Source organism: Pseudophryne corroboree, chromosome 1 (assembly GCF_028390025.1).
Source record: "Pseudophryne corroboree isolate aPseCor3 chromosome 1, aPseCor3.hap2, whole genome shotgun sequence".
In the NCBI taxonomy this organism is placed as follows: Eukaryota; Metazoa; Chordata; class Amphibia; order Anura; family Myobatrachidae; genus Pseudophryne; species Pseudophryne corroboree.
Window position 1 is genome coordinate 695,060,756 of NC_086444.1, and position 26,202 is coordinate 695,086,957.

Below are 26,202 nucleotides of genomic sequence, written 5' to 3' on the forward strand. Positions count from 1 at the left end.
TTTTTTTATTTTTGGACTTGTTCATAGTTTACGATCCACGTGGACTACGATTGGAAATGGTAACCTGTGGGGAGTGCAACGAGGTACCTTGCTTGCAGTTTGCTCGCCATGCAAGGGGACACGGAGCACTAATTGGGGGTCCAGGTCACTTGATGCAGAAAACTACACGAAAAAAATATTAAAAACTCATGTTGACCTTTTTTTATGTTGACCTTGTTCAAGTCGACCTAATGGCCATGTTGACCTATTTCTAGTGTCTGCCTACCCACTGTCGACCAATTGATGTCGACCTAATGGGTGTCGACATTGAGTCCCATACCAGTATTAAGTGTATAGGAGTACTTTGTTTTTTTTTCTACACTCTCCTCATTTACTGAGTTTACCTCTCAGTTTTTCTTTTGTTTTTCTTATTCTATCTGATATAGATACTACTGATAATTGTTACACCAGAGTAAACACCAATTTATGTATTGGTATTCACACTTTGTCACTTTTCTACATAGCCTTACTTTTCTCTGACGTCCTAGTGGATGCTGGGGACTCCGTAAGGACCATGGGGAATAGACGGGCTCTGCAGGAGACTGGGCACTCTAAAGAAAGATTCAGGACTATCTGGTGTGCACTGGCGTCTCCCCCTATGACACTCCTCCAAGCCTCAGTTAGATTTCTATGCCCGGCCGAGCTGGATGCACACTAGGGGCTCTCCTGAGCTCCTAGAAAGAAAGTATAGTTTAGGTTTTTTATTTTACAGTGAGACCTGCTGGCAACAGGCTCACTGCAGCGAGGGACTAAGGGGAGAAGAAGCGAACCTACCTAACTGGTGGTAGCTTGGGCTTCTTAGGCTACTGGACACCATTAGCTCCAGAGGGATCGAACACAGGACCCGACCTCGTCGTCCGTTCCCGGAGCCGCGCCGCCGTCCCCCTTACAGAGCCAGAAGCAAGAAGGTCCGGAAAATCGGCGGCTGAAGACTTCTGTCTTCCTCCAAGGTAGCGCACAGCACTGCAGCTGTGCGCCATTGCTCCTCATGCACACCACACACTTCGGTCACTGATGGGTGCAGGGCGCTGGGGGGGGGGCGCCCTGAGCAGCAATAATATACACCTTGGCTGGCAAACTAACACCATATATAGCCCCAGGGGCTATATAGGTGTAAATTAACCCCTGCCAGACGTTTTAAAATAGCGGGAGAAAGCCCGCCGAAAAAGGGGCGGAGCCTTCTCCCTCAGCACACTGGCGCCATTTTCCCTCACAGCTTCGCTGGAAGGATCGCTCCCTGGCTCTCCCCTGCAGTCCTGCACTACAGAAAGGGTAAAAAAGAGAGGGGGGGGGGCACAATTTAGGCGCAGTATACAATATATATGCAGCTATAAGGGAAAACACTTTTATAAGGTGATATCCCTGTGATATATAGCGCTCTGGTGTGTGCTGGCATACTCTCCCTCTGTCTCCCCAAAGGGCTTTGTGGGGTCCTGTCCTCTGTCAGAGCATTCCCTGTGTGTGTGCTGTGTGTCGGTACTGCTGTGTCGACATGTATGATGAGGATAATGATGTGGAGGCGGAGCAAATGCCTGTGAATGTGATGTCACCCCCTGCGGGGTCGACACCTGTGTGGATGGACTTATGGAAGGAATTACGTCACAGTGTCAGCTCCTTACATAAAAGGTTTGACGACATAGGACAGCCGGCTTCTCAGTTTGTGCCTGTCCAAGCGTCTCAAATGTTATCAGGGGCTGTAAACCGCCCGCTATCTCAGATGACAGATACAGATGTCGACACGGATACCGACTCCTGTGTCGACGACGATGAGACTAGTGTACCCTCCAATAGGTCCACCCGTTACATGATTGAGGCAATGAAAAATGTATTACACATTTCTGATAATACCCCAGGTACCACAAAAAAGGGTATTATGTTTGGTGAGAAAAAACTACCAGTAGTTTTTCCTGCATCTGAGGAATTAAATGAGGTGTGTGAGGAAGCGTGGTCTTCCCCAGATAAGAAATTAATAGTTTCTAAACGGTTATTGGCAGCGTACCCTTTCCCGCCAGAGGATAGGTCACGTTGGGAAACACCCCCTAGGGTAGATAAAGCGCTGACACGCTTATCAAAAAAGGTGGCACTACCGTCTCCGGATACGGCCGCCCTAAAGGAACCTGCTGATAGAAAGCAGGAACATACCCTTAAAGCTATATACACACACACCGGCATTATATTGAGACCCGCTATTGCATCGGCTTGGATGTGCAGTGCTGCAGCTGCGTGGTCAGATTCCCTGTCGGATAACATTGATACCATGGATAGGGACAATATTTTGCTGACGATAGAGCATATAAAAGACGCCGTCTTATACATGCGTGATGCACAGAGGGATATTTGCCGGCTGGCATCAAAAATAAGCGCTATGTCCATTGCCGCCAAAAGGGGGTTATGGACTCGGCAATGGTCAGGCGATGCCGACTCGAAGCGGCACATGGAAGTTTTGCCCTATAAAGGGATGGAACTTTTTGGGGATGGTCTGTCAGACCTCGTTTCCACAGCTACTGCTGGGAAATCGACCTTTTTGCCACAGGCTACCCCACAGCAAAAGAAAGCACCGTATTATCAGGTACAGTCCTTTCGGCCCCAGAAAAATAAGAGGGCTAGAGGCTCATCCTTTCTGCCGAGGGGCAGAGGTAGGGGGAAAAAGCTGCAGCACACAGCTAGTTCCCAAGAGCAGAAGTCCTCCCCTGCGTCCGGTAAGTCCACAGCATGACGCTGGGGCTGCTCAGGCGGACCAGGGTACGGTGGGGGCCCGTCTCAGGAATTTCAGCACACAGTGGGCTCTCTCACAGGTGGATCCCTGGGTCCTTCAAGTAGTGTCTCAGGGGTACAGGCTGGAATTCGAGACGTCTCCCCCCTGCCGTTTCCTAAAATCTGCCTTACCGGCAGCTCCCTCTGCCAGGGAGGCAGTGTTGGTGGCTATTCAAAAACTATATTCACAGCAAGTGATTGTCAAGGTACCCCTCCTTCAACAGGGAAAGGGTTACTATTCCACAATGTTTGTGGTACCGAAACCGGACGGTTCGGTGAGACCCATCTTAAATTTAAAAGCCTTGAACACTTATATCAAAAGGTTCAAGTTCAAGATGGAATCGCTCAGGGCGGTTATTGCAAACCTGGACGAGGGGGATTACATGGTCTCCCTGGACATCAAGGATGCGTACCTGCATGTCCCTATTTACCCTCCGCACCAGGAGTACCTCAGATTTGTGGTACAGGACTGTCACTATCAGTTCCAGACGCTGCCTTTTGGGTTATCCACGGCACCGAGGGTCTTTACCAAGGTAATGGCCGAAATGATGATACTCCTTCGCAAGAAGGGAGTTTTAATTATCCCATACTTGGACGATCTCCTGATAAAGGCGAGGTCCAGAGAACAGTTGGTAGTGGGGGTAGCACTTTCTCGGGAAGTGCTACAACAGCACGGCTGGATTCTCAATATTCCAAAGTCACAGCTGGTCCCGACGACACGTCTTCTGTTCCTGGGAATGATTCTGGACACAGACCAGAAAAGAGTGTTTCTTCCAGTGGAAAAAGCAGAGTTGTTGTCATCTCTAGTCAGAGACATCCTAAAACCAGGACAGGTGTCGGTACATCAATGCACACGAGTCCTGGGAAAAATGGTAGCTTCGTACGAAGCAATCCCATTCGGAAGGTTCCACGCAAGGACATTCCAGTGGGACCTGTTGGACAAATGGTCCGGGTCCCATCTCCAGATGCAACAGCGGATAACCCTGTCGGCAAGGACCAGGGTGTCGCTGCTGTGGTGGCTGCAGAGGGCTCATCTACTAGAGGGCCGCAGATTCGGAATACAGGACTGGGTCCTGGTGACCACGGATGCCAGCCTTCGGGGCTGGGGTGCAGTCACACAGGGAAGAAATTTCCAAGGACTGTGGTCAAATTGGGAGATTTCGCTTCAAATAAATATTCTGGAGCTAAGGGCCATTTACAATGCCCTAAGCCAAGCAAGGCCCCTGCTTCAGAACCAGCCGGTACTGATCCAATCAGACAACATAACGGCGGTCGGCCATGTAAACAGACAGGGCGGCACAAGAAGCAGGATGGCGATGGCAGAAGCCACAAGGATTCTCCGATGGGCAGAGAATCATGTGTTGGCACTGACAGCAGTGTTCATTCCGGGAGTGGACAACTGGGAAGCAGACTTCCTCAGCAGGCACGACCTCCACCCGGGAGAATGGGGACTTCATCCAGAAGTCTTCCAAATGCTGGTAGACCGTTGGGAAAGACCACAGGTGGACATGATGGCGTCCCGCCTCAACAAAAAGTTGAAAAGATATATTGCGCCAGGTCAAGGGACCCTCAGGCGATCGCTGTGGACGCTCTAGTGACACCGTGGGTGTACCAGTCGGTTTATGTGTTTCCTCCTCTGCCTCTCATTCCCAAAGTACTGAGAATAATAAGAAAGCGAGGAGTGAAAACTATACTCGTGGTTCCGGATTGGCCAAGAAGAGCTTGGTACCCGGAACTTCAAGAGATGCTTGCAGAGGACCCTTGGCCTCTGCCGCTCAGACAAGACCTGCTGCAGCAGGGACCCTGTCTGTTCCAAGACTTACCGCGGCTACGTTTGACGGCATGGCGGTTGAACACCGGATACTAAAGGAAAAGGGCATTCCGGAGGAAGTCATCCCTACCCTGATCAAAGCCAGGAAGGATGTCACCGCAAAACATTATCACCGCATTTGGCGAAAATATGTTGCGTGGTGTGAGGCCAAGAAGGCCCCGACGGAGGAATTTCAGCTGGGTCGATTCCTGCATTTCCTTCAAGCAGGGGTGACGTTGGGCCTCAAATTGGGGTCCATTAAGGTCCAGATTTCGGCTCTGTCGATTTTCTTCCAAAAAGAACTGGCTTCACTGCCTGAAGTTCAGACGTTTGTCAAAGGAGTTCTGCATATTCAGCCTCCTTTTGTGGCCCCAGTGGCACCTTGGGATCTCAATGTGGTTTTGGAATTCCTGAAATCACATTGGTTCGAGCCACTTAAGACTGTGGATTTGAAATATCTCACGTGGAAAGTGGTCAGGTTGTTGGCCCTGGCTTCGGCCAGGCGAGTATCAGAATTGGCGGCTTTGTCTTGTAAAAGTCCTTATCTGATTTTCCATATGGATAGGGCAGAGTTGAGGACTCGTCCTCAGTTTCTCCCGAAGGTGGTCTCAGCTTTTCACTTGAACCAACCTATTGTGGTGCCTGCGGCTACTAGGGACTTGGAGGATTCCAAGTTACTGGACGTAGTCAGGGCCCTGAAAATGTATGTTTCCAGGACGGCTGGAGTCAGGAAGACTGACTCGCTGTTTATCCTGTATGCACCCAACAAGCTGGGTGCTCCTGCTTCTAAGCAGTCTATCGCGCGCTGGATTTGTAGCACTATTCAGCTGGCGCATTCTGCGGTGGGATTACCGCAGCCTTAATCAGTGAAAGCCCATTCCACAAGGAAGGTGGGCTCATCTTGGGCGGCTGCCCGAGGGGTCTCGGCTTTACAACTTTGCCGAGCTGCTACTTGGTCAGGGGCAAACACGTTTGCAAAATTCTACAAATTTGATACCCTGGCTGAGGAGGACCTGGAGTTCTCTCATTCGGTGCTGCAGAGTCATCCGCACTCTCCCGCCCGTTTGGGAGCTTTGGTATAATCCCCATGGTCCTTACGGAGTCCCCAGCATCCACTAGGACGTCAGAGAAAATAACAATTTACTCACCGGTAATTCTATTTCTCGTAGTCCATAGTGGATGCTGGGCGCCCATCCCAAGTGCGGATTGTCTGCAATACTTGTAAATAGTTATTGTTACTATAATCGGGTTGTTATTGCGAGCCATCTGTTCAGAGGCTCCATTGTTATCATACTGTTAACCGGGGTTCCTATCACGAGTTATATGGTGTGATTGGTGTGGCTGGTATGAGTCTTACCCGGGATTCAAAAATCCTTCCTTATTGTGTCAGCTCTTCCGGGCACAGTTCCTAACTGAGGCTTGGAGGAGGGTCATAGGGGGAGGAGCCAGTGCACACCAGATAGTCCTGAATCTTTCTTTAGAGTGCCCAGTCTCCTGCGGAGCCCGTCTATTCCCCATGGTCCTTACGGAGTCCCCAGCATCCACTACGGACTACAAGAAATAGAATTACCGGTGAGTAAATTCTTATTTGTATTTTGTATAGCTTTAACAGTTCCGTTGCCTGAGTAACACTGGCAACTTTTGTGTATGTGGACATCCTTTTTATTAACGTGTCTTTGAAGGGAAAAGCACCCAGGGAGGTGAACGCTCCTCTGTTAGGTAACTGTAAGACCTGTGCTGAAGTGCTTTCTCCTCAGGTTCAGGGCCACGATGGTCTCTGTCTGGTGTTTCTTAGCTAGGCAGTGGGAGGTCACTTTGGCCACAGCTACCAATCAGGAACCGGCATGGGATTTCGCGCTTTCACAGGTAATGCCGCAGTTAATCATTATGCAACACCCGGGCCCTCTCCCTCTGCTAGTCTTCCTACAGATGTGGACTAGGTCACCAGTGTTCTATTTACTCATGAATCGCAGTTTACCGCTACTGAACCACCATGAATGCAGTTGTTCACTCGGCCATTGTAGTTTCTAGCGCAAATATCGGAATCTCTCCAGCAGATGCTAAACAAAAATAAGGAATGAGCTTGGGTGCAAAGATGTATCAGATGTATCACAATCCAACCAACTTAATATCTGCCCAATCAGATAAATGGAATGTGGAGAAAAACTGGGACATTGAACTCTGTTTTTGGACTACCACAGGATTGTATATTCAGCTATTTCAGTGTATTTTTAATCATGTTTGGAATAAATCTATTTTTATTACACCTATTTTGTGTGAAATCAGCATTTAAAGAAACTACTATATGTGGTTTCCGAACCCATATACAAGCAGGCTTGGACTGGCCCACAGGGGTACAGGGGAAACCACCGGTGGGCCCTACTGCCTGGGGTTCCACCTTCTGCTCTAAGAATCAGGATCCAGACTGTGCACTTGAATTATACATTATACGTATGTTACCTTATACTGGACTATGGTGTATTTTCTACAGTGCATTGTTGTTATTAATCTGTTATATTATTATGCATGCAACAGCTGAATTTACTGCATATATTTATGAAGGTAACATGGGCCCCTACCACTGCATTCCCCCCGGTAGGCCCTATATACCCCAGTCTGACACTGTATACAAGTGAGCTGGGTACAAATTACCTTCCTAATTAATTGTTGTGATTTGGCTCTAATCTGGTACTGAACTTCTCGTTAAAAGAAAACTTTATGTATATTTCCATCACACACTTCAAGTGAGTTTTCGGTACGCCCATCCTTCTATTAGAGTGGTGGCGAGATCCTATCCTATTGGTCATCACAAAAATTGCTATTGCCACCCTTCGCCTTCTGAACACAAGGGGGATTTGATTTAATTTATTACAATACAATTGCATTGTATTTTTTGTTTCTGCTTTCCTTGCACGTACATGTTTGGATCACTTTACATCTGTGAGGAAATACCACATCTGGAGATGTTGTACAGCAGGGTTGGAAAAAAAAAAATTTTTTTTTTTTTTTTTTTTGTTTAAACCGTCTTTCTCTTTTTGTTTAAACCATTTATTTTCATTAATGTTGTTTTTAAATAATTTTTTTAATTTTTATATTATATACTGTATTAGGAACCTCAATCAACCATGTTTTACTTCTACTTGATGCGTACAGGAGCAACAATTAATTGGATACAATCCCTGAACACAGTATATCATGTCATCATTCAAATGACTGTAGTGTGTGTGTGTATGCTAGAAATTGAGTTTTCTGGAACTATATGAATAAAACCAATTTTGTGCAGCTTATTATTCCTATTACATCTGAATACATGTAGATAGACAAAAAATATTAATACATACAAAGTACACTCATAAATGAAATTGAAAATAAGAACAAGAAAATCATTGGTCTTATAATTATATAAATCTGAATAGTAATACAAAATGGAAAATGCAAAACCACTTTTCAGACAAACACACACACACAAAGGAGGAGTTAAGCATTAGCATCGGGCATGTCAGTGACATTAAACATTTTGAATTAAAAAAAATATTTTTTTGTATACTAGGCTTTTTCTTTTAGTAAGTCACAGTGCTGTGCTTGTACGAACAGCATAGTAAAAAAAAACTTGTGAATTTTATTTATAAAAACCATTTTGGTTTAAACCAAGGTTTAATGTTTTTAAATAATTTTTTTAATTTTTATATTATATACTGTATTAGGAACCTCAATCAACCATGTTTTACTTCTACTTGATGCGTACAGGAGCAACAATTAATTATATTGGTTTGATATACCTTTTCATTATTGAGTCATTAAAGTGTCATAAATTAATTTGTCACACTTGATCCACCAGTAGATGCTAAATAAGGCCCACCTGTCCAAATGCAAGACTACCAGACGGGACAGCTCTACACACCTGTCGAGTTAGTACTCAGACTCTGAGGTGTCCTCTAATTACGAGGATCATTTCTCCATTAGCTTGGATGCTGAGACCTCCTCTATCCAGGAGCACTCCCTACCACAAGTTGATGTTGAGGTCTTGATCAAGTCAGTTAAGTCTGCACTTGAGAGCAAGGACTCTGAGAAGACGCCTAAGTCAGATGCCCTAGTATGTAATCGCCAGAAGAAGGCGGCTGAGTTCCCTTCTTCTGCTCAATTTGAGGATAACCTAGCGGAGGCATGGCATCACCCTAACAAGTGCTTCCAAGTCTCAAAGTGCTTTGCTGCTTCTTATCCGCTAACCGCTGCGGATAGGGCAAAATGGGTGTCCCATACTCTGGTGGAAGCTCTCAAATTTCTACCCTCACTATCTCAATCACTGCCTCCCTTAAGGATCCGATCGATAAAATGCTGGAGAACTTCCTTAAGGCAGTTTTCTGTAAAGCAGCAGCCCTGGTGTACACATGGGTGACTAATGCCATCAGGTGCTGGGTGGATTCCCTAGAAGACTGTATCAGATCTAGTGTCCCTTTTTCAGGGGAAGGTTCTTTTTAGCCCATAGCTAGACAAGTTTGTGGCTGCGTTCAAAACTGCTTTCCTTTCTACTGTGGCAGCCCCCAGGTTGCAAATGACTAATTTTTTGATCCTTTTGTATGGCAAGGGCAACGGTCATTTATTTTGCAGGGTTCTTCTACCAAGGGTTGCAAGTCCAGAGGAAAACAGACCTGGTCCACCAGATGTCCTGCTCTCAAGCTGACCAGCAAGCCTGCTGCATGACAGGATAGGCCTCCACCTGGGGTACCCCAGCTTCTGCTCGTCTCTGAGAATGGCTGGTGAACACAATGGACGCCATGGTTTAGAGGTGTAGTCTCCCAAGGCTACGGCCTAACCTTTGAGGAGTATCCTCTGGCCAATTTTTGTCTACAAGCCTACCTGTAGATCCAGGAAAATGAGGAGCACTACGGGAGTCCTTCTGTTCCAGCCTCTGTCGATCCATTTTCAACTTTAAATTGCTCAGCAGGTACCTCCGGGTCCCTAAGTTCCGCATGGAGTCTCTGCACTCCATCACTCTGGCTCTGGAACTGGGAGGACTTTATGGCGTCCCTTAATATCCAGGATGCATGTTTACATATTCCCATCAGTCAGTCTCCAGCGCTTCCTCAAATTTGCGGTTTGGGAGGAATCCTTCCAGTTTCAGGCATTACCTTTTGGACATTCCACGGCTCCTCATGTTTTTATGAAAATCATGGCAGCACAACTTCCACGCATGGGAGTCAGAATACTGCTCTATCTGGATGACCTACTTCATCCAGTTAACGGATGTGCTAAGGGATCACATCTGTCTTGCAATAGACCTACTCCAGTCTCACAGGTGGATCATACGTAGGTTACAATCCCCCTTGACTCCAGCTTAAGAGATGCCTACATAAATTATCATGGTTGCACCAGGAAAATGAGTCGCATTCTCAGGTGGGCAGAGCGTCCTCTTTCATCTCTGTCGACTGTCTTCATCCGTTCAAAATTGGGAGGCAGACCTTAGAAGCCTCCAGGACGTTTACTCGGACAAGTGGCCTCTACACCCACACTTTTTTTCATCCCCTGGTTCTCTGCAGGGGTTTGGCAGACATCAACGTGATGGCATCTTGGCATTACTACAGGATGCAGGAGCTCTCCTGGTGGACACCCTGGCGGTTCAGTGAACCTTCACATTCATGTACATCTTCCATCCAATCTCAGTGATACCACTAATCCTCTGCAAACTGAAATTGAAGGTAGGCAGAGTGATCCTTGTGGCTCAGGACTTGGCACAGGAATCTTCTATGCTTCTCCATCAACGCTCTGCTTCATCTTCCTCTTTGAACTGATTTTCTGTCTCCGGGCCCGTGCTTCCATCCGGATCTGGCCTTTCTTGCTTTAACATGGTGGCCATTGAGACATTCCATACTGAGAGCTGAGGGGTTATCATGGTTGATCTGTCTGTCTGTCTGTGTGTGTGTCTCTCTCTCTCTCTCTCTCTCTCTCTCTCTCTCTCATATATATATATGTACGTGTATGTGTGTGTGTATATATATATATATATATATATATATATATATATATATCCATTGTAGAAGAGCCGCACTCACATGTCGTTAATAATCACAGTTGCTGGGGTGCAAAATCCAGGAACAGGTCCTATCAGAACAAAGTTCCACGATACATGTGCACAAATAAGGATGCACTCGCCAGACTTCTCCAGGGTGAAATTGATAGTTTTTAATCCAGACAGCACATACTCACAAACAGACCTTCTGTTTGTGAGTATGTGCTGTCTGGATTAAAATCTATCAATTCACCCTGGAGAAGTCTGGCGAGTGCATCCTTATTTGTGTATATATATAATATATATCTGTATCTATCTATCTATCTATCTATCTATCTATCTATATTTCTCTATCGTCCTAGTGGATGCTGGGGTTCCTGAAAGGACCATGGGGAATAGCGGCTCCGCAGGAGACAGGGCACAAAAGTAAAGCTTTTCCGATCAGGTGGTGTGCACTGGCTCCTCCCCCTATGACCCTCCTCCAGACTCCAGTTAGATTTTTGTGCCCGGCCGAGAAGGGTGCAATTCTAGGTGGCTCTCCTAAAGAGCTGCTTAGAGAGTTTAGCTTAGGTTTTTTATTTTACAGTGAGTCCTGCTGGCAACAGGATCACTGCAACGAGGGACTGAGGGGAGAAGAAGTGAACTCACCTGCGTGCAGGATGGATTGGCTTCTTGGCTACTGGACATCAGCTCCAGAGGGACGATCACAGGTACAGCCTGGATGGTCACCGGAGCCGCGCCGCCGGCCCCCTTGCAGATGCTGAAGTTAGAAGAGGTCCAGAATCGGCGGCTGAAGACTCTGACAGTCTTCTAAAGGTAGCGCACAGCACTGCAGCTGTGCGCCATTTTCCTCTCAGCACACTTCACACGCTGTCACTGAGGGTGCAGGGCGCTGGGGGGGGGCGCCCTGGGAGGCAAATGTAAACCTATATACTGGCTAAAAATACCTCACATATAGCCCCAGAGGCTATATGGAGATATTTAACCCCTGCCAAACTTCACTAAAAGCGGGAGACGAGCCCGCCGGAAAAGGGGCGGGGCCTATCTCCTCAGCACACAGCGCCATTTTTTCTCTCACAGAAAGGCTGGAGAGAAGGCTCCCAGGCTCTCCCCTGCACTGCACTACAGAAACAGGGTTTAAACAGAGAGGGGGGCACTAATTGGCGATATAAATATATATATAAAGATGCTATTAGGGAGAAACACTTATATAAGGTTGTCCCTATGTAATTATAGCGTTTTTTGGTGTGTGCTGGCAAACTCTCCCTCTGTCTCTCCAAAGGGCTAGTGGGGTCCTGTCCTCTGTCAGAGCATTCCAGGTGTGTGTGCTGTGTGTCGGTACGTGTGTGTCGACATGTATGAGGACGATGTTGGAGGAGGCGGAGAAATTGCCTGTAATGGTGATGTCACTCTCTAGGGAGTCGACACCGGAATGGATGGCTTATTTAGGGAATTACGTGAAAATGTCAACACGCTGCAAGGTCGGTTGACGACATGAGACGGCCGACAAACAATTAGTACGGTCCAGGCGTCTCAGAAACACCGTCAGGGGTTTTAAAAAAAAAAAAACGCCCATTTACCTCACAGACACAGACACGGACACTGAATCCAGTGTCGACGGTGAATAAACAAACGTATTCCTCATTAGGGCCACACGTTAAGGGCAATGAAGGAGGTGTTACATATTTCTGATACTACAAGTACCACAAAAAAGGGTATTATGTGGGAGTGAAAAAACTACCTGTAGTTTTTCCTGAATCAGATAAAATAAAATGAAGTGTGTGATGATGCGTGGGTTTACCCCGATAGCAAATATTGGCGTTATACCCTTTCCCGCCAGAAGTTAGGGCGCGTTGGGAAACACCCCTTAGGGTGGATAAGGCGCTCACACGCTTATCAAGTGGCGTTACCGTCTCCAGATACGGCCGCCCTCAAGGAGCCAGCGGATAGGCAGCTGGAAAAATATCCTAAAAAGTATATACACACATACGGTGGTTATACTGCGACCAGCGATCGCCATCAGCCTGGAGATGCAGTGCTGGGTTGGCTTGGTCGAATTCCCTGACTAAAAATATTTTATTGATATAGAGCATTTAATAGGATGCATTCTATATATATGTATGCGAGATGCACAGAGGGATATTTGCACTCTGGCATCAAGATAAGTGCGTTGTCCATATCTCCCAGAAGATGTCATGGACACGACAGTGGTCAGGTGATACAGATCCCATACGGCACATGGAAGTATTGCCGTATAAAGGGAAGGAGTTATTTGGGGTCGGTCCATCGGACCTGGGGTCCACGGCTACAGCTGGGAAATCCAACCTTTTTACCAAAAGTTACATCTCAGCAGAAAAAGACACTGTCTTTTCAGCCTCAATCCTTCCGTTTCCCATGTGGGCAAGCGGGCAAAAGGCCAGTCATATCTGCCCAGACATAGAGGAAAGGGAAGTAGACTGCAGCAGGCAGCCCCTTCCCAGGAAAAGAAGCCCTCCACCGCGTCTGCCAAGTCCTCAGCGTGACGCTGGGGCCGTGCAAGCGGACTCAGGTGAGGTGGGGGGTTAGTCTCAAGAGTCTCAGCGCGCAGTGGGATCACTCGCAAGTTGACCCCTAGATCGTACAAGTATTATCCCAGGGGTACAGATTGGAGAGTCGAGACATTTTTTCCTCGCAGGTTCCTGAAGCCTGCTTTACCAACGGCTCCCTCCGACAGGGAGGCAGTATTGGGAAAAAATTCACAAGCTGTATTTCCAGCAGGTGATAATCAAAGTACCCCTCCTACAACAAGGAAAAGGGTATTAGTCTTCCACACTATATTGTGGTACTGAAGCCAGACGGCTTGGTGAGACATAGTCTAAATCTGAAATCTTTGAACACTTACATAAAAAGGTTCAAATCAAGATGGAGTCACTCAGAGCAGTGATAGAGAACCGGAAAAAAGGGGACTATATGGTGTCCCTGGACATCAAGGATTACCTCCATGTCCAAATTTGCCCTTCTCAACAAGGGTACCTCTGGTTCGTGATACAGAACTGTCAATATCAGTTTCAGACGCTGCCGTTGAATTATCCACGGCACCCCGGGCCTTTACCAAGGTAATGGCCGAAAAGATGATTCTTAAAAGAAGAAAGGTATCTTAATTATCCCTTACTTGGACGATATCCTGAAAGGGGCAAGTTTCCAGAGAACAGTTGGAGGTCGGAAAAGAACTATCTAAAGTAGTTCTACGACAGCACGAGTGGATTCTAAATATTCCAAAAATCGCAGCTGTTTTCCGATGATACGTCTGCTGTTCCTAGGAATGATTCTGGGCATAGTCCAGAAAGAGGTATTTCTCCTGGAGGGGAAAGCCAGGGAGTTATCCGACCTAGTCAGAAACCTCCTAAAACCAGGCCAAGTATCAGTGCATCAATGCACAGGAGTCCTGGGAAAAATGGTGGCTTCTTACGAAGCGATTCCATTCGGCAGATCTCACGCAAAAACTTTTCAGGGGGATTTGCGGGACGAATGGTCCGGATCGCATCTTCAGATGCATCAGCGGATAACCCTGTCTCCAAGGACAAGGGTGTCTCTTCTGTGGGGGCTGCAGAGTGCTCATCTTCTAGAGGGCAGCACGTTCAGCATTCAGGACTGTGTTCTGGTGACCACGGATGCCAGTCTGAGAGGCTGGGGAACAGTCACACAGGGAAGAAATTTCCAAGGAAGTGTGGTCAAGTCTGGAGATTTCTCTCCACATGAATATACTGGAGCTAAGGGCAATTTACGATGCTCTGAGCCTAGGAAGACCTCTGCTTCAAAGTCAACCGGTGCTGATCCAGTAGGACATCATCATGGCAGTCGCCCACGTAAACAGACGGGGCGGCACAAGAAGCAGGAGGGCAATGACAGCAAGGATTCTTCGCTGGGCGAAAAATCATGTGATAACACTGTCAGCAGTGTTCATTCCGGGAGTGGACAACTAGGAAGATTTCCTCAGCATGAATGAATTCCACCCGGAAAAGTGGGAACTTCATCTGGAAGTTTCCACATGTTTGTAAACCGTTGGGAAAGACCAAAGGTGGTTATGATGGCGTCCCACATTAAGCGCCAGGTCTAGAGACCCTCAGGCAATAGCTGGGACGCTCTGGTAACACCGTGGGTGTACCAGTCGGTGTATGTGTTCCCTCCTCTGCCTTTCATACCCAGTGTATGGAGAATGATAGGAAGGAGAGGAGTAAGAACTATACTCGTGGCTCCGGTTTGGCCAAGAAGAACTTGGTACCCGGAACTTCAAGAGATACTAGAAAGGATCTTGATTCAGCAAGAATCATGTCTGTTCCATGACTTACCGCAGCCGCGTTGACGGGTGAACGCCGGATCCTAAGGGAAAAAGGCATTCCGGAAGAGGTCATCCCTACCCTGGTCAGAGCCAGGAAGGAGGTGACCGCACAACATTATCACTGCTTAGGTGAAAATGTGTTCCATGGTGTGAGGCCAGGAAGGCTCCACGGAAGAATTTCAACTAGGTTAATTCCTACATTTCCTGCAAACAGGAGTGTATATGGGTCTCAAATTGGGGTCCATTAAGGTTCAAATTTCGACCGGTCGATTTTCTTCCAGAAAGAAATTGGCTTCAGTTCCTGAAGTCCAGAAGTTGTTAAGGGAGTACTGCATATACAACCCCCTTTTTGATGTCTCCAGTGGCACTGGGCGATCTCAACGTAGTTTGGGATTCCTAAAATCACATTGGTTTAAACAACTCAAATCTGTGGATTTGATATATCTCACATGGAAAGCGACCATGCTGTTGGTCCTGGCCTCGGCCAGGCGAGTGTCAGAATTGGCGGCTTTATCTCACAAAGCCATATCTGATTGTCCATTCGGACAGAGCAAAGCTGTGGACTCGTCCCCAGTTTCTCCCTAAGGTGGTGTCAGCGTTTCACCTGAACCAGCTTATTGTGGTACCTGCGGCTACTAGGGACTTGGAGGACTCCAAGTTGCTGGATGTTGTCAGGGCCCTGAAAATATAGTTTCCAGGTCGGCTGGAGTCAGGAAATCTGACTTGCTGTTTATCCTGTATGCACCCAACAAGCTGGGTGCTCCTGCTTCTAAGCAGACTATTGCTCGTTGGATTTGTAGTACAATTCAGCTTGCACATTCTGTGGCAGGCTTGCCACAGCAAAAAATATGTAAATGCCCATTCCACAAGGAAGGTGGGCTCATCTTGGGCGGCTGCCCGAGGGGTCTCGGCATTACAACTCTGCCGAGCAGCTACGTGGTCGGGGGAGAACACGTTTGTAAAATTCTACAAATTTGATACCCTGGCATAAAGAGGACCTGGAGTTCTCTCATTCGGTGCTGCAGAGTCATCCGCACTCTCCCGCCCGTTTGGGAGCTTTGGTATAATCCCCATGGTCCTTTCAGGAACCCCAGCATCCACTAGGACGATAGAGAAAATAAGAATTTACTTACCGATAATTCTATTTCTCGGAGTCCGTAGTGGATGCTGGGCGCCCATCCCAAGTGCGGATTATTCTGCAATACTTGTACATAGTTATTGTTACAAAAATCGGGTTATTGTTGTAGGAAGCCGTCTTTCAGAGGCTCCTTTTGTTATCATACTGTTAACTGGGTTTAGATCACAAGTTGTACGGTGTGATTGGTGTGGCTGGTATGAGTCTTACCCGGGATTCAAAATTCCTCCCTTATTGTGTACGCTCGTCCGGGCACAGTACCTAACTGGAGTCTGGAGGAGGGTCATAGGGGGAGGAGCCAGTGCACACCACCTGATCGGAAAAGCTTTACTTTTGTGCCCTGTCTCCTGCGGAGCCGCTATTCCCCATGGTCCTTTCAGGAACCCCAGCATCCACTACGGACTCCGAGAAATAGAATTATCGGTAAGTAAATTCTTATTTTATATATATATATATATATATATATATATATAGTTAGTCAAAATGACAGTTACCAGGGCTGAATTAATTTAGGAGGGCGGTTTCTCTTCACAGAGGAATTGGCGGGTTTCTGGCAGTCCTGCTGCTGGGAGCCGGGGTTCGGTCATGCTGATGGTGTAGTGTGTGTGTGTCAGAGACGCACAGTGAGGTAAATGGCGTAGGAGGCACTGGCCTAGTACAAGAGCTAGATTTACATGCAATATATGAGCCCAAGAGTGCAGGTGCAGCAGTTTATTCTGCTGTAAATTTGGCGAGTTTTGATCAGAGATGTGCAGAAAAGATAGGCTGCATTTTTTACTCCAGAGTTTTGACTATAAAAAGGATTAGAATAATACAAAGAAGATATTTCTAATATTTTTTTTTTCATATACTTTATACAGTCAAAACTCTGGCACAAATGTTAGTATGACGGGAAAGGCTCTGCCTCACCTCACTGCTCGTCACTGGTGTATGTAGTGTTAAACTTTTATAAATATAGATGCTGTATATCTGTAATGGGCAGGCTATAATGATGCTGCACTATACACCAGTACTAGCACATGTAAGCTCACAACTCCACGCACAGCTTCCGGCCAATCTGGGGGGTAGAGGACACCAGTAGCCACCAGCATCCTGACCATGTCCTGTCGGCGCGTAGTTTATATAAAGCAGCTGAGCTGGTTATCTGCATCCCCAGTACCGACCCCTCCTCTTCCCAGTCACCGCACTGCTTACCTCTTCCTGCCAGAATGATTCACCTCCACAGCACCCCCCACCCCGTGCTAGTAAGTGGCCACGTGTCCCCGATGCCTCCACTCTGAGCGGTGTGGGACCATCTGTTTTCTGGTTACTGCTGCTACTTGTTAATGATTCCTGGCAGCATAGTATATGGGGGAGGGTTGCAGAGTATGCATTATATGTAAAAGGGTGAGCCCTGTATATAGGGGGCACTATGTGGAGGGGTATGGGGGTGCAGTGTGTATATAGATTAAGTATATGGTGGGGGGGTGCAGAATATGGAAGAGGATTGGGGGTGCAGTGTATAGAAGGGGCAGCATATGGTGGGGGGTGCAGTGTACATAAAGAGTGTGTGTCCGTGCAAATCTGCATCTCTCTACACTGTCCCTATCTGCCCTTACCACTCCACTCTCTCCCCAGTCCCTATCTAACACAATCCCTCTTCTCCCCCCCCCCTATTCCTTATTAGCCCCTATCCGCTCTATCCCAGTCGCAATTTGCCCCAGCGCACTTGCCCTATTTCGTTCTCCCCTAGTCCCTATCTGCTCCTACCCCCCACTTTCTATCCCAGGCTCCTCACTCCATATGAAGCAAGTGTGAAACTGTCAGATCAGTATTTTTAATATTACCAGCAGCAGGTTAGGAGACTGTAACATCGCCCTTCAGTTTCACTTTCAGTTTGAGCTGTGTCAGGAGTCATTTGGTCCATGTGGCGGCCTCTCTTGCCCGCCAGCACATGTAACAGAGCTGAGGAACAGAGTTGGCTTTTATTACATAGGAGCTTGTGTGTGTGTATGTATGTATGTATGTATGTATGTATATATATATATATATATATATATATATATATATAATGTATATGTGTGTATATATGTATGTACATACATACATACATACATACATACATACATACGCAGGTTGAGTATCCCATATCCAAATATTCCGAAATAGGGAATATTCTGAAATACTGAATTTTTTGAGTGAGATAGTGAAACTTTTGTTTTCTGATGGTTTAATGCACAAAGTTTTTATATAAGTATTGGCTAAAATTACCTTCAGGCTGTGTGTATAAGGTGTACATGAAACACAAATGTATTCTATGCTTAGATTTAGGTCCCATCCCCACAATATTTCATTATGGTATGCAGTTATTCCGAAATACAGAAAAATCCGATATCCAAAATACTTCTGGTCCCAAGCATTTTGGATAAGGGATACTCAACCTGTTTGTGTGTGTGTGTATATATATTACCCCTTGATGAAGTCCAGATAGGACGAAACGCGTTGGGTGTTACCAGGCATAACTCACCCTCTCAAGTTAAGATATTTATTTTCTTTTTTACTTTGATTTTTTTTATTCTAATTTTGTAACATTAGCATTTTTGTCCTCTTGTTTTATATTAATTCATAGTTTTTTTCTGTGTATATTTATTCGGCTCCATAGACATTTTATTGGTTTTTATTTGTGACATTGAGATTCTATTTTTACTGGTGTGATTTATATGTGATTAAATTGTATACTACTTTTTCTCTTACGTCCTAGAGGATGCTGGGGACTCCGTAAGGACCATGGGGTATAGACGGGCTCCGCAGGAGATAGGGCACCTAAAAAGAACTTTGACTATGGGTGTGCACTGGCTCCTCCCTCTATGCCCCTCCTCCAGACCTTAGTTAGATCTTGTGCCCAGAGGAGAATGGGTGCACTGCAGAGAGCTCTCCAGAGTTTTCTGTGGAAAAAGAATTTTGTTAGGTTTTTTATTTTCAGTGAGTTCTGTTGGCAACAGGCTCCCTGCATCGTGGGACCGAGGAGAGAGAAGCAGAGCTAGCTTGTTAAGTTGGGCACTGCTTCTAAGGCTACTGGACACCATTAGCTCCAGAGGGAGTCGGAACACAGGTTTCACCTGGGGTTCGTACCGGAGCTGCGCCGCCGTCCTCCTCACAGATGCCGAAGATAGGAGCCGGGTGAGTATGAGAAGGCAAAGAAGACTTCAGGCGGCAGAAGACATCAGATCTTCATGAGGTAAGCCATTGCTCCCAGTCACACACACACAAGCAGGCACTGAAGGGTGCAGGGCGCAGGGGGGGGCGTCCTGGGCAGCAATATTCCTCAAAATCCGGTAACCCCCGCCATTTTTTCTATACAAAGTTGATGGGACCGAAGCCCGCCGTCGGGTGGGCGGGGCTTGATCCTCAGCACTAACCAGCGCCATTTTCTCCACAGAGACTGCATGAGGAAACGCTGGCTCCCTGTTCTCTCCCCTGCTGAGCTTCACAGGCTGGAAAAAAGAGGAGGGGGGCACTTTGGCGATGCAGTGAGTGGAGATTACAATTATATACATATAACAGCGCTATCTGGTCATATATTCCAGTGTTTTTAAGCGCTGGGTGTGTGCTGGCATACTCTATCTCTCTGTCTCTCCTAAGGGCCTGGTTGGGGTTTTGTCCCCTTATAGGTAACTCCCTGTGTGTGTGGGGTGTTGGTACGTGTGTGTCGACATGTCTGAGGCGGAAGGCTTCTCCAAGGAGGAGGTGGAGCAAATGAGTGGTGTCCCCGTCAGTTGTGCCGACTCCAGATTGGATGGATATGTGGCATACGTTGCATGCAAGTGTGACATCTTTACATAAAAGGCTTGATAAGGCTGGTTTAGGGGGGGACATCAGGTGGTCAATCCTCAGATTGGACCGACTCACAGGGCCCGTCGGGGTCTCAAAAGCGTCCGTTGACACAAGACACTACTACAGACACGGATTCTGATTCCAGTGTTGACTATGACGAAGTAAAATTGCACCCTAGGGTGACTAAAACCATTCAGTGCATGATTGTGGCAATTAGGGATGTGTTGCATAATGTGGATGAACCCTCGGTCCCCGACACAAGGGTACACATGTTTAAGGAAAAGAAACCGATTATTAATTTTCCCACATCTCATGAATTAAATGAGTTCTTTGGAAAAGCTTGGGAGACTCCGGATAAGAGACCGCAGATCCCCAAAAGAATTTTTATGGCATACCCTTTCCCTAAGCAGGACAGGGAGATTTGGGAATCACCCTCCACTGTGGACAAGGCCCTGACGCGCTTGTCCAAGAAAGTGGCGCTACCGTCTCCTGACACAGCGGCCCTTAAGGACCCTGCAGATCGCAGGCAAGAAACTACATTAAAGGGTATTTATTCTCATACGGGTGCTGTGTTAAGACCGACGATTGCGTCGGCATGGGTGTGTAGCGCAATTGCAGCTTGGACAGATGAGCTGACAGATCAATTTGATACTATGGATAAGGATACTATATTCTTAACTCTAGCACATATAAAAGACGCAGTCTTATTTATGAGGGATGCTCAAAGGGACATTGGATTGCTGGCTTCCAGGGCCAATGCCATGTCTATCTCAGCGAGAAGATCCTTATGGACTCGCCAATGGACGGGTGATGCGGATTCCAAAAAACATATGGACGTACTGCCCTATAAGGGTGATGTATTGTTTGGGGATGGGCTGACGGACCTGGTTTCCACAACTACAGCAGGTAAATCTAATTTTTTACCATATATTCCCCAACAGCAAAAGAAAGCAACACCCTATCAGATGCAGTCCTTTTGGTCGCACAAGTCCAAAAGAGGTCGGGGATCCTCTTTCCTCGCCAGAGGTAAGGGCAGAGGCAAGAGAGCACCTGCTTCGGCAGGTGCCCAGGAACAAAAGTCCTCCCGGCTGATCCAAAAGCCACAGCATGACGCTGGGACTCCCCTGAGGGAGTCCGCACCGGTGGGGGCACGTCTTCGACTTTTCAGTCATGCCTGGGTGTTGGAAATAGTTTCCCAGGGTTACAAATTGGAATTCGAGGAGGTGCCCCCGCGCCGATTTTTCAAATCGGCCCTACCAGCTTCCACATCGGAAAGGGATGTAGTGTTAGTGCAATTCAAACGCTGTGTATACAGCAAGTGATAATCAAGGTTCCCCTGCACCAGCAGGGAAGAGGTTACTATTCAACCCTATTGTGGTCCCGAAACCGGACGGTTCGGTCAGACCTATTTTGAATCTGAAATCCCTAAACCTGTACATAAAAAGATTCAAATTCAAAATGGAATCACTCAGAGTGATAATAGCCAACATGGAGGAGGGGGAGTTTATGGTGTCTCTGGACATAAAGGATGCGTACCTTCATGTCCCCATATATGCCCCCCATCAGGAATACCTGAGATTCGCTGTACAGGATTGTCATTACCAATTTCAGACGTTGCCGTTTAGACCTTCCACAGCCCCGAGGATTTTCACCAAAATAATGGCGGAAATTATGGTGGTCCTGCGCAAGCATGGAGTCACAATTATCCCATACTTGGACGATCTCCTGATAAAAGCGAGATAAGTGAGAAATTGCTGAGCAGTGTGGTGCTCTCTCTGAGAGTGCTCCAGCAACACGGTTGGATTCTAAATCTACCAAAGTCACGGTTGATTCCGACAACTCGACTACCTTTCCTAGGTATGATACTGGATACGGAACATATGAAGGTCTTTCTCCCAATAGAGAAGGCCCAAGACATCCAGAACATGGTCAGAGAACTGCTAAAACCGAAAAGGGTGTCAGTTCACCAATGCACTCGAGTTCTGGGAAAAATGGTGGCGGCCTACGAGGCCATTCCCTTCGGAAGGTTCCATGCAAGGACTTTTACAATGGGACCTTTTGGACAAGTGGTCAGGGTCTCATCTGCACTTACATCGGAAAATAACTCTGTCCCCAGGAACCAGAGTGTCCCTCCTGTGGTGGTTGCAAAGTGCTCACCTGCTGGAGGGTCGCCGGTTCGGGATTCAGGACTGGATCCTGGTTACCACGGACGCGAGCCTCCGAGGATGAGGAGCGGTCACACAGGGAAAGACTTTTCAGGGTCTTTGGTCAGACCAGGAGTCCTGTCTACACATCAGTGTGTTGGAACTCAGGGCCATTTACAACGGCCTTCGACAAGCGGAGAGTTTTCTTCGAAACCTACCGGTTCTGATTCAATCAGACAATGTCACAGCAGTGGCTCATGTGAACCGCCAAGGCGGGACAAGAAGCAGAGTTGCGATGGCGGAAGCCACAAGGATTCTTAGCTGGGCGGAAAATCATGTAAGCGCTCTGTCGGCTATCTTCATTCCTGGAGTAGACAACTGGGAAGCAGACTTCCTCAGCAGACACGATCTCCATCCAGGAGAGTGGGGACTTCATGAAGAAGTCTTTGCAGACGTAACACGTCTTTGGGGAACGCCTTCAAATTTTTGTTGTGGCGTCACGCCTCAACAAAAAACTTTGGAGGTATTGCGCAAGGTCTCGGGACCCTCAGGCAGTAGCAGTAGACGCACTGGTAACACCGTGGGTGTTCGAATCGGTCTACGTGTTTCCTCCTCTTCCTCTCATCACGAAAGTGTTGAGGATCATAAGACGAAGAAGAGTACAGACGATACTCGTTGTCCCAGACTGGCCTCGAAGGGCCTGGTACTCGGATCTACAAGAGATGCTCACAGGAGACCCCTGGCCTCTTCCTCTGAGGGAAGACCTGTTGCAGCAGGGGCCCTGTGTATTTCAAGACTTACTACGGTTACATTTGACGGCATGGCGGTTAAACGCCGAATCCTAGCAAAAAAGGGGATTCCGGAAGAGGTCATCCCTACTTTAATAAAGGCTAGGAAGGAGGTGACGATAAAACATTATCACCGTATCTGGCGAAAGTATGTGTCTTGGTATGAGACCAAGAATGCACCTACGGAAGATTTTCATCTGGGTCGTTTTCTCCACTTCCTACAGACAGGAGTGGATATGGGCCTGAAATTAGGCTCGGTTAAGGTACAGATTTCGGCCCTCTCAATTTTCTTTCTGAAGGAATTGGCTTCTCTTCCAGAAGTCCAGACGTTTGTAAAGGGAGTGCTGCACATCCAGCCCCCTTTTGTGCCTCCAGTGGCACCATGGGACCTGAACGTGGTGTTACAGTTCCTAAAATCACACTGGTTTGAACCGCTTAACAAGGTTGAGTTTAAATTTCTTACTTGGAAGGTGGTCATTTTGTTGGCCTTAGCATCAGCAAGGCGAGTGTCAGAATTGGCGGCTCTCTCACACAAGAGCCCCTACTTGATTTTTCATGTGGATCGAGCTGAATTGAGGACACGTCCGCAATTTTTGCCTAAAGTGGTTTCTTCGTTCCATATGAATCAACCTATTGTGGTGCCTGTGGCTACCGGTGACCTGGAGGATTCCAGATTCCTAGACGTAGTCAGGGCCTTTAAAGATTTATGTAGCCAGGACGGCTAGAATTAGGAAAACAGAGGCTCTGTTTGTCCTGTATGCGGCCAATAAGATTGGCGCTCCTGCTTCAAAGCAGACTATTGCTCGCTGGATCTGTAATACGATTCAGCAGGCTCACTCTACGGCTGGATTGCCGGTACCAAATTCGGTTAAGGCCCATTCCACTAGGAAGGTGGGCTCTTCTTGGGCTGCTGCCCGAGGCGTCTCTGCTTTACAACTTTGCCGAGCGGTGACTTGGTCGGGGTCAAACACTTTTGCTAAGTTCTACAAGTTTGATACCCTGGCTGATGAGGACCTAGCGTTTGCTCAGTCGGTGCTGCAGAGTCATACGCACTCTCCTGCCCCATTGGATGCTTTGGTATAAACCCCATGGTCCTTACGGAGTCCCCAGCATCCTCTAGGACGTAAGAGAAAATAAGATTTTAAACCTACCGGTAAATCTATTTCTCCTAGTCCGTAGAGGATGCTGGGCGCCCGTCCCAGTGCGGAAACTCTGCAAGACTTGTATATAGTTGTTGCTTACATAAGGGTTATGTTACAGTTGACATCGGTCTTGGACCGTTACTGTCGTTTGTTCATACTGTTAACTGGTTATGTATGTTCCAGGTTACATGGTATGATTGGTGTGGGCTGGTATGAATCTTGCCCTTGGATTGCTAAATCCTGCCTTGTATTGTCCATCTCCTCTGGGCACAGTTCTCTAACTGAGGTCTGGAGGAGGGGCATAGAGGGAGGAGCCAGTGCACACCCATAGTCAAAGTTATTTTTAGGTGCCCTATTTCCTGCGGAGCCCGTCTAGACCCCATTGTCCTTACGGAGTCCCCAGCATCCTCTACGGACTAGGAGAAATAGATTTACCGGTAGGTTTAAAATCTTATTTTAACACAGCCTCCTAAAATTTGTATGACACCAATGGTCGCTCAGAAGCACCTTATCCACTGCTATATATATATATGTGTGTGTGTGTGTGTGTGTGTGTGTGTGTGTGTGTGTGTGTGTGTGTGTGTGTGTCTGTCTGTCTGTCTTACGTAAACAGTTGGGGTGGGCAATCCATAGTGCATTTAAGTTTTTATTCACAAACACATACTGATAGGTAGACTCGTTCAACATATCTTACTGTGTGTGGACTGGTTACCACATTGCATTAGTATAAATGACCAGGCAATCTCCTACTTGCACCACTGGGAGCACAATCCGCACCGCCGACCACATTGAATTTCTGGAGCAGCAGAGGTAGCTGGATCACTACAGATCGGCGTCACTAGGCCATGCATTCATGTGTTTTGTCATCAGAGTTATGGCCTTAGTAAAGCTGAGACCCAGTAGTAACATCGCTGATAGCCAATCACCTCAGAGGATAGACCAATAGCCTTCGCAAATAACCGGCTATTAGCATACATCAACACAGGAGTGTACATCTCATATATATTTATCAGCGGTTGTTTTTAGGCCATTTACTATACTCTAAAACTTTGTAACTAAAAATTATATGTGGCGCAATATAAAACATTATAGTTATTATTCTGAGTTAATAGCGTCCTATTTATTTTAATCATGCCGTACTGTATTCTCATAGCCAAATCAGATCACAAAATATAAATATACAAATAACTTAATTAGATTGTAAACTATGATATAATTATCAGAAATTCACAATTTAGCAATACACTTGTAATACATAACTATAACAAAATTGTAACTCTACTAACGAACTAGAAGCTCTTATTTATTCAGGCAATTTCATATCCTCAGTCAAACCATTGGGTGTTAATGTATTTAATGCTTGGATCCAAGAAGTTTGCTTTTTTAGTTGCAACTTCACTGTCTCCTCTTTTGTTTGGTTGGACCAGTTCTAAACTTTTAAACTTTAGAAACTTACTGGATTATTGATGCTTTAGTATATTTAAAGTGCCAGCTTCCTGAAGGAGACTCCATCAGGAGGGAACCCAGTGTCCCCTAATGGATTCAAAGATAACAATTTAACATTAATATATCATTTTACAGCCTGAGTAAACTTGAAAATTCATGGTTACTGTAACTTTTGTCTTAAAACGTAGGGGTGCAGATGTATTAACCCTGGATAAGTGATAAAGCAGTGATAAGTGGAAGGTGATAACGCACCAGCCAATCAGCTCCTAACTGTCATTTTTCAAATCCATAATACAGTAATTGGCTGGTGCATTATCACCTTCCACTTATCACTGCTTTATCACTTCTCCAGGGTTAATACATCTGCCCCAGGGTCCAAAAACAGCATAGTAGGGAGTATTGATGTTAAATGCTTCTCCCTATTAAATAAAATTGACTGTATACAGCAAACTTATTTTTTCTTGTTTGGATAAATCTGTATTGACATTCTTTTTCCCACAGCTGTACCAAGATTCCCCTGGTGTTGATCACATCCCTGTGGTGCAGATTGATCTTACTGTACCACTAAAAGTTCCAGGTATTTTCTGTGCTGCTTTTAGATTTCTTTTTTAAGGGGGTGGGATTTCTTTGTTGAGGCATGTATCTTTGTACTATAACTTGTATACATGCAGTGAGAATCACATTTGAGATTTACTTAATTAGGGCTTCCCATGTCAGATCAGTATGTGAAGCTGGAGGAGGAAAGAAGGACCAAACAACGGCAGGATAAGGACAAGAAGAGGAAGAAGGACAAAGAGAGGAAAGGT

At 46.5% G+C, this 26,202-nt stretch overlaps 1 protein-coding gene across 3 annotated transcripts in view; it reads left to right on the forward strand.

Moving 5' to 3' along the window:
* Positions 1-26,202, forward strand: part of AP3D1 (adaptor related protein complex 3 subunit delta 1) — a 560,201-nt gene that overhangs the window by 305,323 nt on the left and 228,676 nt on the right. For 2 of the 3 annotated variants that reach the window (XM_063914794.1, XM_063914796.1), the window contains exons 19-20: positions 25,898-25,973; positions 26,099-26,202. The exon at positions 26,099-26,202 is cut by the window's right edge and continues 96 nt beyond it. In XM_063914794.1, the coding sequence (XP_063770864.1) occupies positions 25,898-25,973; positions 26,099-26,202 (180 nt within the window). The remainder of the gene's footprint in view (positions 1-25,897; positions 25,974-26,098) is intronic. The other variant, XM_063914795.1, reaches the window with a different exon arrangement.